The 14639-nt window shown below is 43.9% G+C and overlaps 1 protein-coding gene across 1 annotated transcript in view; it reads left to right on the top strand.

Moving 5' to 3' along the window:
• Positions 1-5257: 5257 nt before the first annotated feature.
• SLC25A24 (solute carrier family 25 member 24) overlaps positions 5258-14639 on the top strand; it is a 42576-nt gene continuing 33194 nt past the window's right edge. Inside the window, exon 1 of the mRNA XM_032803717.2 lies at positions 5258-5580. Coding sequence (XP_032659608.1) covers positions 5398-5580 — 183 coding nt within the window. The 5' untranslated portion in view covers positions 5258-5397. The remainder of the gene's footprint in view (positions 5581-14639) is intronic.

Below are 14639 nucleotides of genomic sequence, written 5' to 3'. Positions count from 1 at the left end.
TATTATCTTACAAAGTATACCAGAAGAAATAACTAACCATGACCTTGTTTCACAACACTTTATAACTTTACAACGCTTTCTGTTGCTGCAGTGAAAACATAGAGCAGGGGTCCCCATCTAAATGCGCCCGAGTCCTGGCTTGCGGTTGAGCATCCGCTGAAATGCCGCTGAATTTCGGCGGATGCTCGACAGCCACCACGGTCCTTCGTCTGGTGCCCGCCAGACAAAAAAGGTTGGGGACCACTGACAGAGGGATTGAATCTGGTCTCACCTTTATTGACATAAATCAATAGGTCTAGGTCCATGAAAGTTAATGGAATTACACCAGTATAAAACTGGTGAGAGGTCAGATTCAAGCCTGTCATATTAGAAAAATTGTTTAGTAGCACTGCTCAAAAAAAAAAAAAAAAGTTCTCCACACCTAATGTTGAGCATTCTGTGATCATACAATTAGCCATTGCATAACTGATAGATAATATGGAATAAATAACATACAATATGTATTTAAAGATTAATGCATGTTGTGGCTGTCGTATTATGTAAGCTTTGGGGGTGACAATAGATTTTCTGTGGTAGCGTGCTCCAAGATGTTGCAAGTGTTATGATTATAAGAAGCACACGGGATCTTTTCAGGGGAAAACGCAACACACCACATTTATTGAAGATACAACAATTAGCATATGCATTCAATCATACCAAACACACAGACACAGACACACACACAGACACATACACTGTCCTGCCAGTTGATATTATGGTTACCAGTCTAGAGTCCAGATCAATTTAGTGGCCAACTAGGTTGATCACGGGTAGGGTGGAGCTGGGTTCTGTCAGTCACAACACAATGCTCTGGGGAAGTCTTGGCAGGACAAACCCAAAGTTTCATGGCAAGACACCCTGTTTATATAGGGATTTTCCTTCACTGGGATCAATGAGTTTTGCACCGTCATGCTGTAATCAATTGTGGTTTGACAGGTGCTTGTTTTCTTAAATTGTCCTTCTCATCCTTTATCTTGTTCTTTCATCAAGTTCCTCAGGGAGTTATCCCATGGTGGTTTTGATCACAGCTATCTTGTCCCCAATGATAGGTGCCTGTCTCATTTTTAGAGTCGTCAATCTGCCCTCCCCAACATTTCAATAGGGGCGTATTGCAGCCCCCTTGCGCCCTTGCGTCTCTCTCTGGTTCCTCCCTTGTACATCTGATCCAGCGATGGCCTTCACACTTATCTCTTAACACATACATTCCTTATTCACACACAAAACAGAATTAATTTACACAGAACATTTTGAACAGGAACATCAGATTGCAATGCAAAAGAAAACAATCATGGCATTCTTTTACTTATTTTAAAATGCTAAACCTACAACAAATTGGTGACCCTCAAAGGTCTGTTACTGCCTTGAAATCAGTCCAGACACAGATTCTGGCTGATGTATCTCTACCCATTGGCCCATTCCTTTCTGTTATTCAAAAACAGTGGCTGGCAGGATATGATCAAATCATACACCAGTACATTTAATATATGCTATATTATTATTCTTTATCCTTTATTCTAAATGATGTTAATACATACTACATTATTATTCTTTATCCTTCATTCTTAATTATATAAAATACAAGCATAAAATCCTCCTACTACATAAGAAAAGTCATATCTTGCTAAGGCAGCATGGTGTTGGCCTTACACCTGAGGATATTAACAATGATCAAAGGAAGGACTAATTTAAATGTGTTCCTTAATGAATAGCAATAGAAACCCAGTCCTTATTTTGGCCTTTATGATACAATAAAAGTAAAATAAATAAAAAGAATAAACTAATGATGATGGCAAAACCATAAGTGTTACCATTCCTAAATTCTGAATGCAACTAAAATGGTTGTGGCAGGGTACAGAGGCCCTCCAGAGCATGGGTAACAGGCAGGGAGCTGACTCACTGTGCATGTCTCTTGCTGGCATGGAAGGGTAGAATAAAGTGAAAGGGCTGAAGCACTCTATTAAATGAAATTGGCTAAAGTAGCACAGAGCCAATTCAAACAAATGTGGGGCCACCTGCAGAAACAATCAGTTGGACCCAGGTATTAAAGATTTAGTGTATGACCTTCTCCCCAACTTTCCTCAGACTGCTATGATGCCACCGCAGTTAGGGGCAAATAAGGAGTGTGTCCAGAACTGGTGTGTGTATTTTTCCCTTGAGGTATCACAGAGCTCTCAGTCAGCACAAAACATATTGTACTCCACAGCTGGTAGCACTGGAGCATGCGTGGTATATGTTCCACAGTGATTTCAACATGTTTTCCTAGTAATGTAAGGCTCCAATGATCTCTATGGGCTCTATGGAGCCTTGAAACAGGGACCATGTCTTCTCTGTTTACATAGTACCTAGCACTATGGGGCCCAGTTTGGATGGTGAACTCTTAGTACTACCAGAATATAAATAATAAATAACAATAACTGAGTGAACCAGCCCTGAAACCTGGAGTTCTATAATAGTTCCTTAGTATGCAGTGTTGTTGTAGTTGTTTTTGGATTGCATTGTACTGTACAAAGCAGATAGTTGTACCAAATGTTAAAGGAACTTTTTAGCTTGAGCAGGGACTTTGGGTTTTTTGTTTCCTCATGCTCCTTGTCAGCACCCCCTCTCTGATTGTGGTTTTGATTTGTTAAAGCTGATTAATTTTCCTCACTGGACAATAGAAACTTTGGAGGAAAAAACTTGGTTGATTACATTTTGTTTTTCCATTGGCCCATGTGAATTGCCTTTGAGAGCTTACAATGGTCTAATGTGTCTTGGATTTCCAAAAGGCAGATGCATGGTTCATGCTGTGCAGTCAGATACACAACTAAGTTAGAACACACACACACATAGGTTATAACATCAGAAAGTGACCTTAAAATGCAAGTTAACCTGGATAAATATGTCAGGGCAGACTGCAGTAGATTAAGCCTCTATTTTAAAGCTAGTTTATAATTGTAAACACATTTTTCAGATTCTGTTTATATATAAGCTAAACACATGTAGTGAATGGAATCCCTGGGCCAACTCTTGCACTTTCTTGTGTAGGTGTACTTGGGAGCAGGGTGGATAAGAGGAGAGGAATCCCCTTCTCTACTCAAGACATATATGCAGCAGCTAGACAGAATGTCCACAGTGCTTCTTTCAGTGCTAGGTGAGTAACCTGGCTAATAGACTTAGTAATGATCCATGTGGGGTATGGTCTGCTATTTTGGTGGCATGGCCAAACCACTGGCCATTCTGTATATATGCTGCCATTGGCAGCATGTTCTGGGGATATATGTGTACACATTATTTCCTTTTGGATTAACAATGAGTGTTGCTGAACCTCTTGCTTCCAGAATAAGGAAGCAGGATGGCTCCTATATCCTCTGCTTGACTACTCCTACTCCATTCTTTCTCCAGCGTAGTAAAGAATATTAAGGGCAGGGTTTTCTCCTGTCCACAGAATAGAACCACATTATTTGTAAGAAAATTATCATCATTAGTGACTTTGAATATAATAGAGGTATGAAATAATTAGGAAGAAAACACTACTTCCTCAACTACACATTTCAATATACTTAGTTGATGCAGCATTGCAATCACATTTACCCAAAGTCCAGTACTGCAACCACTTATGCCTTTGTTTGACTTAATCACATGAGCAGCTATGTTTAAAGTTAAGCACATATTTACAGGATTGGGGCCTCAATGACTATAAGAAAGATCCTTTGGTGTATGCTCCATGTAATAAGACTAAGAAAAGTAATACTACTCCACTTAACAATTAATATCATCATGTTTGAGCATTGCTCTTATTAGTCATTCTTCCTTTGGATCTTCCATAACTTGTGACAATGTTCCCTCTTTTAACTTATAACTTGCAGCCTCTTGGCAGTGGCAAAATTCCAAATAAAATAAGTCTGGGTTAGTATCTCAAGTCCTGAGTCTGCTTTCATTGCAATCAATGACAAAACTGTCACTTATATTGGGACCAGCCTATAAATTAAAAATTCTGCCCTCAGGTACACCCTTAGTAGGGTATGTGTGTCTATATCAAGAGAGAATTTGGTCAACTGGCAGGCAAGTTAGACCTAAAATGTAGAGTTTAGCTAAAAAAAGAAAAACAATAACACCTACTACTCATAGAAATCAGTTTAAACAGGTTTTCTGGTTGGATATAATCTCTTACAGTTTTTGCAACTATTGCAGGATTGCTGTTGCATGAGAATCTGAAAGTGAACAGACTACAAACAAAATGAAACTATCTTAATTGTCAAAGTTACATAAAGTGCAAAAAGTAAAAGTAAATTGGATATAGCAAATTATTTTTAGTTTTGTAACGTACAGCATTAGTAGCATAATCACAGGGTTTTTAAAAATGTGAACTTTAACCTGGTAGTTTCCCTTTAACCACTTCCTGTTGTGTTTTATATTTATTCCGAAATTAGTATCACATAAATGCTCAGATTCAGCGTTGCTCTATGTAGTATGTAAAAGCCTATGAATCTTAGGTACTATATGTGCTCTATTGCCACAGTATCCCAGTACCTTACAGTCTTTAATGTATTCTCCTCACAACACCGCGTGAGGTATGATTTCTATTTTACAAACAGGGAACTGAGAGGTACGAGGCTAACTTCAGATCACAGAAGTGTGCAGGGAATTAAACGCTAGTCTACTGAGTCCCAAGGCACCCTAACCACTGGACCATCCTTCCTCTCCATGTAGAAGAGAGACAATAGTCACCATAAATGGAAAAACCAAGGACAGCAGAAAATGTGGATCAATAAAGTTTGACATAAACAGAGTATGTGCTGGGTCCCACCTTGCTAAGCACTGACCCCTGCACGCACTGGTACTGGGGCTGTAGTTTGGTTTCAGTGAACAGGGGAATTCAGTTAACCTGGGTTTCCCTGTACCGCCTACGGGTGATGTTAAAAACTCTCTGCTTCCGGTCCTGGCGCCTGCCCCCAGGGACATGACAGCCTGGTCCAGCGCAGCTTTCCCGTATCGAGTCTTCTTCTCCGACTGTTCCCCGTGTAACTCATGCCGGCCGCTCCCTGCTCCGCCATTGGCGCCGCCCGCGGCGAGAGGGTCTCGCCCGGCACGGGCTGGTCCCGCCCGCAGCAGCTCTCCCATCCCCCACCCCCATCCGTCACCGCGGCGGCTTCCCTGACCCAGCCCAGCAACCGGCTCCGCTGCTCAGGGAGGGGAGCAAGGCCCCGCCCAGCCCGTGGCGAGGCAGGCCCCGGGAGCCGCCCTTCCTCTCTCGCAGCGCTCACTGGCCCCTCCTGCCTGGCGTGCCCAGGCTTCTGGTCTCTCCTCCCCGCTTCCCACTAACTGCCTGGCCGCGTCTCCGGCCCGCTTCCCGCCGCTCCGCCCGTCCCCCGCGGCACCATGTTTCGGTTCCTGCGGAGCTTGGTGCTCCCCGAGGCTGCCTGCGAAGAAGCCAACAACAGCTCCAGGTACGAGAACCTCTTCAAGAAGCTGGACCTCAATGAAGACGGGAGAGTGGACATCGCCGAGCTCCACGCGGGCCTTAAAGCCCTGGGCATCCCTCTGGGCAAAGATGCAGAAGAGGTAGGGGGCTGGCTGGGGCTGGGGCCGGGGCCGGAGTGTGTGTGAGAAGAGGTGACTCCTGTGAAAAAACTCTGGGCTCCGAGGCAGTGAGCAGGCACTGGCCTCTGCAGCAGTGAGTGGGATGTCCCCAGTGATCACTAGCCTCTGGCCGGTGTGCAGAACGGGGCCCAGCCCACCCGGGAGACTGTCTACACTACAGAGTTTTGTTGGCAAAAGGCAGCTTTTGTCAGCAAAGCAGTGGATGGAGGTGTACACACTGCAAGGCTCCTCCAGCCGGCAAAACTCTCCTGCTGTGGCAACAAAATAAAACCATCTCGACAAGAGGCGTAGAGCTTTTTTTGCGACAAAGTTAGATGGATGGAGGGTCAGTGGAGACACCATGCTTGGTTTTGATGCTGTTAGTGGCCTTCAGCAGGTGTCCCACAATGCCCATCCTGACTGTTCTGGTCAGTAGTTTGAACTCTGATACCCTGCACCCAGGTACCAAGGCATCTCCCCGCTTCCAGGGCTGGCTTTAGCAAGTGCGGGGCCTGATTCCTGGGGGGGCGGGGGGGAAGGCTTGTACTCACCAGGTGGTGCTCCCAGTCTTCTGCCGCACTTTGGATTGCCAGCGGGGGTCGCGGGGCCGCGGGTTTTGCTGCGCTCCGGCTGGGGTTGTGGGCCATGGGGCTGCCACACTCCAGCCGGAGCTCTGGCCAGGAGAGTGGGGCTGCGGGGCTGCCATGCTCCGGCTGGGGTTGCGGGGCTCTGGGGCTGCCACACTCCAGCCGGAGCTCTGGCCGGGAGAGCGGGGCTGCGGGGCTGCCATGCTCCGGCTGGGGTTGCGGGGCTCTGGGGCTGCCACACTCCAGCTGGAGCTCCAGCCAGGAGAGCGGGGCTGTGGGGCTTTCCGCGCTCCGGCTGGGGTCGTGGGTCCGTGGGGCTGCCACATTCCAGCTGGAGCTCCGGCTGGGAGAGCGGAGCTGCAGGGCTTGCTGCGTTCCGGCCGGCGCTCTGGCCAGGGGAGTGGGGCTGCTGAAAACACTGGCGGAGCTGACCGCCGCCAGGGTGAGTAAAAAAAATTAAAAAGGCACCTAAGGCGCGGGGCCCTCTTAGATGCAGGGCCCGATTCGGGGGAATCGGGTGAATTGGCCTAAAGCCAGCCCTGCCTCCTTCCCCCTGCTTTTAAAGACAGCTGCTGCAAAGCTCTTTGTCTTGCCCTGAATAGTACGATTACTTCCCCAGCTGGGTTTTTTTTTTTTTTTATTCGTTTGCTCTGTTGCCCATTTCAGATCCCTTTTGCCCTGCGGTGTGGTATAAGGCCAAACCCATTAGAGGAAGCAGGCCATATAACCAAAATGGAGCTACATTTCTAAAGTCATTTTGCTACATTTAGATATATCTTGTATAAGAAGATCGTCCTCCAATATGTGTTAGTGTAAATCAGGAGTAACTCATTTTAAGTCAGCGGAGTTACAGTAGTCTAGGTGAAAGGAGAGAGAGGCCTAAAATACGCAAAACCTTTTTGTCAGGGTTCTGGTGGGAAACAATTTTTTTCCTTTTAATATGTCTAATTTAGATATCTTAGGCCAGACAATTTTTTAAATAAAATGCCAGGACTGTTTGAGTCATTAGCTGTTTATAACCCCAATCTTTGAAATGGATCTGCATTTCAGTGGGACTCCGTGCTGTCATAATGGTACATTTGCGTGCATCTAATTCAGGAGTGAGGCCTGTGTTTTTAATTCCTGAGTATACAGTTTTTATTGTAGGAACTATCATGTATAGGCTCTCTGTAAGGCTGTAAATAGATTAAATGTCCTGAGTCAAAATTTTATTAATAGCTTGGCAGTTGGTAATTCTGTGGGCAGTTGGGCTTGGTCTTGCTCACAGTGTGTCATCTCTGGTATCTCGCTACCCCTTATTGCATGATACCTGATAGCACATTCCAGGCCCAGCATAATAAAGAGAATGATTTTGCTGATTTTGGCCCTGGCTTCACAATTTGCATCTCTCTGCCTGCATGATCTGAATCATGGCAGTGTAAGTTCCTCTTGGGCAGCAGATAAGAAAAGTTTTAGCACCCTCACCCATCAGCCTCTGTGTCAGTGGGGTGTAACATTAGCACTGGCTACTGAAGAGGAGGTGCCTGTAGAAATGATGAGTATGGGCCTGGCCAATGGAGAGTTAAAATACTTTTTTTAATTTATATGTTTATAGGACACATTCCATGACTCCACATACACACAACCCCAAAACGTTCATACTTCACTGTGTAGTGATGTTCTTGTTGACCCATTGCACTTGTATGCACTTTACTGTCAGTGACATAATTTCACTTATGAATATAAAAATCTGACCATATTACAGAAATACCATGGGCCAGATTCTTAGCTGGTGAAAATCACCCTAGCTGCACTGATTTTCATGGAGCTATGCTGAGTTACACTAGTTGGCTAGGGGTATATTGTGAAATGGCTTATCATACATAATTCTGTGGATAAGAATCTTCTTATGGTAAGGTGATTTTATTCTGAGAAGGCAACATTTGGTCCAATGTGTGTGACTTTTAATTAGATCTCCTTGTTAGCCAAAGCTGGTGAGATTGGCCTTACTAGGGTAGCTAATCTTAAAAGTTTGCATTTATTTTAGTTATCTTCAATTCATATTGACTTTCCAAATTTATTATCAAACCTGAGATTAGTTTGGCAAGATAGATAACTCTATCCAGTGTCACATACACAGTATACCTCAGACTTCTATGTAACACAGTGGAGGGCAAACTACAGCCCGTGAGCTGGATCTGGCCTGTCAGGGCTTTCAGTAGGGTTCCCTGCCTGCCCTGGCCCTGCGGTGCTCCGAGAAGCAGCTGGCACCACATCCCTGCAGCCTGAGAGGGTTGGAGGGGGCAGAGGGCTCGATGCATTGCCTTTGCCTGCAGGCACCGCCCCCCGCAACTCCCATTGGCCAGGAATGGGGAACTGCAGCCAATGGGAGCTTCAAGGATGGTACCCACAGGTGAGGGCAGTGTGTGGTGGAACCACCTGCTGCACCTCACCGCCAGGAGCCACTGCTGGACATGCTGGCTGTTTCCGGGAGTGGTGCAGGGCCAGGGCAGGCAGGGTACCTGCCTTAGCCCCCTCTGCATGCCGCTGCCACCCCAGAGCCGTTCAAGGTAAGCGGTGTTATGCCTGAGCCCTCACACCTCCTGCACCTCAGCCCCCTGCCACACCTCTCTTGCACCCCAATGCCTTGCCCTGAGCTCCCTCTGCACTCCACACCCCCTCCTGTACCCCAACCCCCTGCCCTGAGCCCCTTTCTGCACATCACACTCCTTCCCGCACCCCAACTCCCTGCCCCAGTCATACACTCATGGCTCTGCATACGATTTCCCCACCTAGATGTGGCCCTCAGGCCAAAAAGTTTGCTCACCTCAATGTAACATAACCATAGTGTAACATTATGCATTTCTCTTATTTTTATTATATGGAATAAATAATTTGTTTTTTAATAATGCCGTGTATTATTGATTAGACCTCCACTTATGGAAATAAACGTGTGTGTGCGCACTTATCTTACAAAGGGAGTGGGAAACCAGGACAAAGTGGCCTAACGATAATGTTACATATAGTGTGTATTCTTAAAACTCATCACTTTTAAGTTGATCTTGAGTAAATAAAAGATTACTGTACTTAAAGGAGCTTTTAGCTTCCCGACTCTCCTTGGTATTCATTCATATTCTATATTGTCATTACCCAAGGCAATTTATTAATATTCATACAGGAAAATAAAACAGGAAATGCACTTTTGAGACAGAAACACATGTCATATGGCCTCCAAATCAGAGGGATTCATTTTGTTTTCATCTGTAAGGGTGCAAATCCAGAGCAGGTCCACCAAAGTGAATGGAGTAACAACTGTGTAAAATAGGTGCAAGTGAGACAGTACTGGATGCGTTGAATTGGAAAGCCTGATTTAGTTGCAGTGTTCAAAACCACCATTGCAATGGGTGGATTTGTGTTCTTTATTTTTTATCAGTTACTTAAGGGAGGGACGGTACACTCTGTTTGCTTAACTATGAGAATTGTCAGTTTTTAATTGCATGCCAGCAGCGAATCTCAATCATACTTTGTATGCTCATTATTGAAAACTTGTTGCACCAGTTTCGTGCCTGTAGTCAAGTTGGCCTTTTACCTGGTGCAGGGGCTGAAGTGTGGGTGGGGCAAGTTAGGGACCCAGATTTTCCCATATTTAAAGGAAACTGATTGTTTAATTTCTCTGCCTACCACACTGAAAACTCTGGGAGTCAAAATGCCATTTCTAAGGTTATAAGTAAAAAAAGTTTTATCATGGCAACCTAATAATTGTCAACCTCTCCAGTTTTGCTTGATAACTTTTACATATGGAAAAGCTGAACCAAATGTAGAGACTGATAATGTCTCTGCCAAGTACTGCTCAGTTACATCAGTGTAAATTGGAAATAAATCCATAGAAATCAGTAGAGTTACCTGGATTTACAGTGATGTGACTGAGAACAGAAATTGTCTTCCCTTTCTTTAGCTGCTACAAAATTAAAAAACAAAACAGAACCAGAAAAACCCTACCTTCCATGAGTCATGTCATGCATGCAAGGGTGGGAAAAATATGTGGAATGCACTCAACTTCCTATATGTTGGTTGTTTAAAACTTAGGCTGTACTGTAGAAATACTCTATGTCAGCAAAATGTATGTTACTCAGGGGTGTGAACATTCTGCCCCTGTGTGCGAGGTAGGCTACACTGACATTAGCATTCATGTGCACAGCAAGAGAACTTCTCCCTACGCCTTGGCCATGTCTACGCTACAGAATTGTTTCGACCTAAGTTATGTCAGCATACAGCTGCCACAGTAATTAAATTGTATTTGCATGTCCATCCTATGCTCCTTTTCACACCAACATAGCTTATGCCTCTTACAGAGGCGAGGTTTTTTTAATGCCTAGACAAGAGCTCTCTCCCATCAGTATAGAGCATCTTCACCCGATACACTACAACTGCATAGCTGTACCGGTGCAACTGTGCCACAGGCAGCCTCACCTCTAGCTCTTTTCCTGTGCTTAGGTAGCTACTCAGTTTCTTCTGCCCTTTTCTGAGTCTAAACAAAGTAAAATTGTCCTGTTCTGGTGCTTTGTTTCACTTCAAGTCTTAGACTTGGAGATTTGGAGAGTCCACATCCCTGAGTGACATGGTTATATCGACATAACCCTCAGTATAGACAGTGATATGTCATCAGGAGGGTTTCTCCTGTCAACATAGCCACTGCCTCGCAGAGTGATGGAGTACCTATGCTGTTGGGAGAAGCTCTCCCATTGGCTTAGATAGCATCTTCTCTAAGTGATACGGTGCCACAGCTGCATTGATGTAGACAAGCTCTAAGGCCTGGTCTATGCTATGGAGTCAAGCTGATGCAAGGCAGTTTATGTGTAAATTTCACTCCCACTGGCATAACTGTTCCACTACACTGACTTAATAACTCTACCTCCATGAGAGGTGAAGAGTCAATGTTGATGTAGTACAGTAAAAGCTCTTTTATCCGGCATGTTGAGGGGCCGGTGGAAGCTGGTAAGTGAAAAATGCTGTTTAACTATGAGGGAGGGAGTTTGGGTGCAGGAGGGGGCTTGGGGCAGCGAGTTGAGGCATGGGAAGGGGTGCAGGGTGCCAGATCCGGGGGGCGCTCACATCGGGCAGCTCCCTGCAAGTGGTGACCTGGCTGCTCCGAGGTGGGGCAGGCAGCTCTGTGTGCTATCCCGCCCTGCCCCAAGTGCTAGCTCCGCACCTCCCATTGGCTGGGAACCACGGCCAGTGAGAGCTGCTGGGGCAGCACCTGCAGGTGGAGGTAGCACACAGAGCCATCTCCCATGCCTCCGCCTAGGAGTAGCCGGGATAGGTCACTGCTTGTGTGGAGCCCCCTGAGGTGAGCGCTCTCCCACCCCTGGATCTGGCACACCGTATTTCCTCCCGCACCACAACCCGCTGCCCCAAGCCCCCTCCTGCACCCAAACTCTCTTTCAGAGCCTGTGCTCCACACCTTCTCCTGTGCCCCAACCTCCTGCTGACCCCACGCCAACTGGACTATAAACTGGAACTTCAATGAAGATCAGAAATGCCAGTTTATAGAGCTTTCTGGTTGGTGAAGTGCCAGATAAAACATCTTTTACTGTAATTAGGTCAACACAATGTCAGCGTAGACTCTGCATTGCTTACAACGACTGCTACTGGCTTTCAGAAGCCTTCCCACAATGCACTGCAGTGACAGTATAGTCTATACAAGCACTCCTGATGAGGACATGCATCACCGACACAAGAAGAGCATGGTGTGGACATGCAAAAGTGATATAATTACTGTGATGGCTGTAAGCTGATGTAACTTAGGTCAGCATAATTTTGTAGTGTAGACATGCCGTAGGTGTGGACAAATGCAAATTCAGTGCATAAAATTAAGTGCACGTATAAGTCTTTGCAGGATTGGGGCCTATGAAAAGATGATAAATCTCATGCTTCATGGTGTAAGTTAACTACTTGAATTGTTCAAGAAGAAATTTCCCTTTCATATTAAAGTATTATATAATTGGCCTCTTGCATAAGGAGTGATAGGGTATCTGGAGTCTTTTAAAGAAGCATCAGATAAAGGTCACTGTCCATTTTGGAATAATGGACTAAATGGTATGCGCTGGTATTTCCTCTTCCCCATCTTCTCATTCAACTTTATTCATTTCCAAACATTCTGGCAAGTGAAATAATGTTGTAGCTATATGAGGATTTATGTGCACAGCCCTTAAAGGCAGAATAATTTATCTCACAAAAGGACCCCATAGAGCACACTAATAAAAATATGAGGAGTTGATGGTCTACTTGTCCTTCATCGTGTCAATTTGCAACAGACCAAATCCAGATTTCTTAAAAATTAGAAATGTGCACATGTGAAAGGCTGCCAGAATGGCACTGATTATAGTTTGTAGTATATACTACTTCCCAGAATCAAGTAGAGGCACAGATCACATTACAAAGTTGCACAAAAGCCAAATGGACACATTATTTTAAGTCAAACAAAGAGGAAATGCAATATGGCCACAGTATCATGGCTTTCCATAGACAGCATTAACTATAATAATACCGTTAATGCACAGTCATTCTGAATAGTGGAAAAAATCCTTTTGCAGAGAAGCAAAAGGAAAATAGATACTGATTTCTTTTTAAAATGAGAGAGCAAGAAAAACTGGGACCAGATCCTCAGTTGGTGTAAGTTAGTGTAGCTTCAGTGATCTGATCTATTCAGAATGTACTGAAAGTGTTAAATTAGCATCCCATAAACAATGAATTTACATATAGAGTTCTATTTTTGTTCATCTCATCATATTGCATATTAAGCTTTGTGATAAAACTGAAGATGGACAAGAATTTTCAGGTATTAGTTTTCAGAATGATAGCAGATTATTTGGCTGTTTGTTATATATCTAGACCCAAGATAAGACTAGTGAGATGTAATCAGATTGAGTATTCAAAGTTCCAGTGACAATTTATGGTCTGGGTCAAATTACTTTTATTTAAGATCATATTTTGACATAGTGAGCCTGATACTCATTTATACTAATTAGGGTATGTCTACACTTCACCCTGCTGTAGCAATTCTGTGTAGCCACTCCCTACAATGATGGGAGAAGTTAATTGACCTCCACAAGAGGCAGTAGCTATGTCAATGGAAGAATTCTTCTGTCAACTTAAGCACTGTCTATGCCGGGAGTTAGATCTGCTTAACTGTGTTGCTCAAGGGTGTGGATTTTTCAGACCCCTGAAAGATACAGCTGGATCAGCTTCACTTTTTAGTTTTGAGCTGGCCTAAGGCCTCTTTAAGGTCCCGTTACACGGTCCGAGCTATGTAAAGTGGGAGTAAATTACATTTATACCCATACAAAGGTCTCTTTACACTTTCAAACTGGCATAAAGGAGCCTTGGTATAAATGAGAATCAGGCCCAATGATATTTACCTTTCAGCAGTTGGTTTGCACTAATATCAAGATTTTATCAGGTAAAATGATTTTTCTTTTATGCCCTGAAAATAAACCAGCAAGTGACCAGAAGTCCAGTTTTAGTTCTAAATATGTGTTCCCTAGACCTGAAAACACTGCAGAACATTGAAGTGTATATAACATAAAAAATAGAAAAACAAAAAAATAATTTTAGAATGCTTTCAACTAAACCAAACTTTTTGAGGTTTGCATTTTCTTTATAGTTCTGTCCCTTTTGTCTGAGAGGAGGTTTAAATGCGTAATTATACCACCATATTTATTACGCATAATTAAGTATGTGTATAATCTGATAATTGTCTATTTTAGGTCTTAAAATGCCACAAAGCCAAAGTGTGTGTGTGTGTGTGTAATCAGATTGAAACTTGTCATAGATGTTTCTAACATAGAAAGCATGTCCCCGTTTTATTTCAGCTATTAAAAAAGCAAAGTCCCACCCCTCCCCTAAAAGCCACATAACTGAAATTAATAACGGAACTATGTGACATGTGTTTTTCTTGATGAGACAAGGTGAAGTAAGCAGCGTTTTAGGCCAAATTAATCTAAATTAGTGCCTCTTCATTATAATGTAACCTGGATAATAACATTTCAGAAGTGGCTGTAGCTGCAGCAACTGCGTGAACAAAAATTTGGAAAGCTTTCCAAAAGCAGACAATAACTACATTTTGAATCCATATAGTACAGGGTTTACCCATGAAGTTTCTCACACATTTCTCTCTCAGTTCCCCAGTTACCCCCCACGTTCCATTCAAATTGCAATGCTGTTTGAGATCTTTGTTTCCTTATTTCTCCCATTCTTGCGTCCTTCCAAGCCAGATAAGTCTTCTGTTGCGCTGAATGTCAGCTGTCTCATTCCCTTCTCTGTTCTTAGATATACTTTTTAATAACTATTGATTAATAAGTAATGAAATTGCAACATTACTTCTCTTCAGATCTGCAATAGGGGGCATAGAAGGTCCCAAACCTTACCATAACCAACGTCTTATCTTGTAGACTTCAGTGATGAAAAATCACAAAT

The sequence above is a fragment of the Chelonoidis abingdonii genome, chromosome 7, assembly GCF_003597395.2.
Source record: "Chelonoidis abingdonii isolate Lonesome George chromosome 7, CheloAbing_2.0, whole genome shotgun sequence".
NCBI lineage: Eukaryota > Metazoa > Chordata > Testudines > Testudinidae > Chelonoidis > Chelonoidis abingdonii.
The sequence above is the reverse complement of the archived record's forward strand: the minus strand, read 5'-3'. Positions and strand labels throughout refer to the sequence as shown.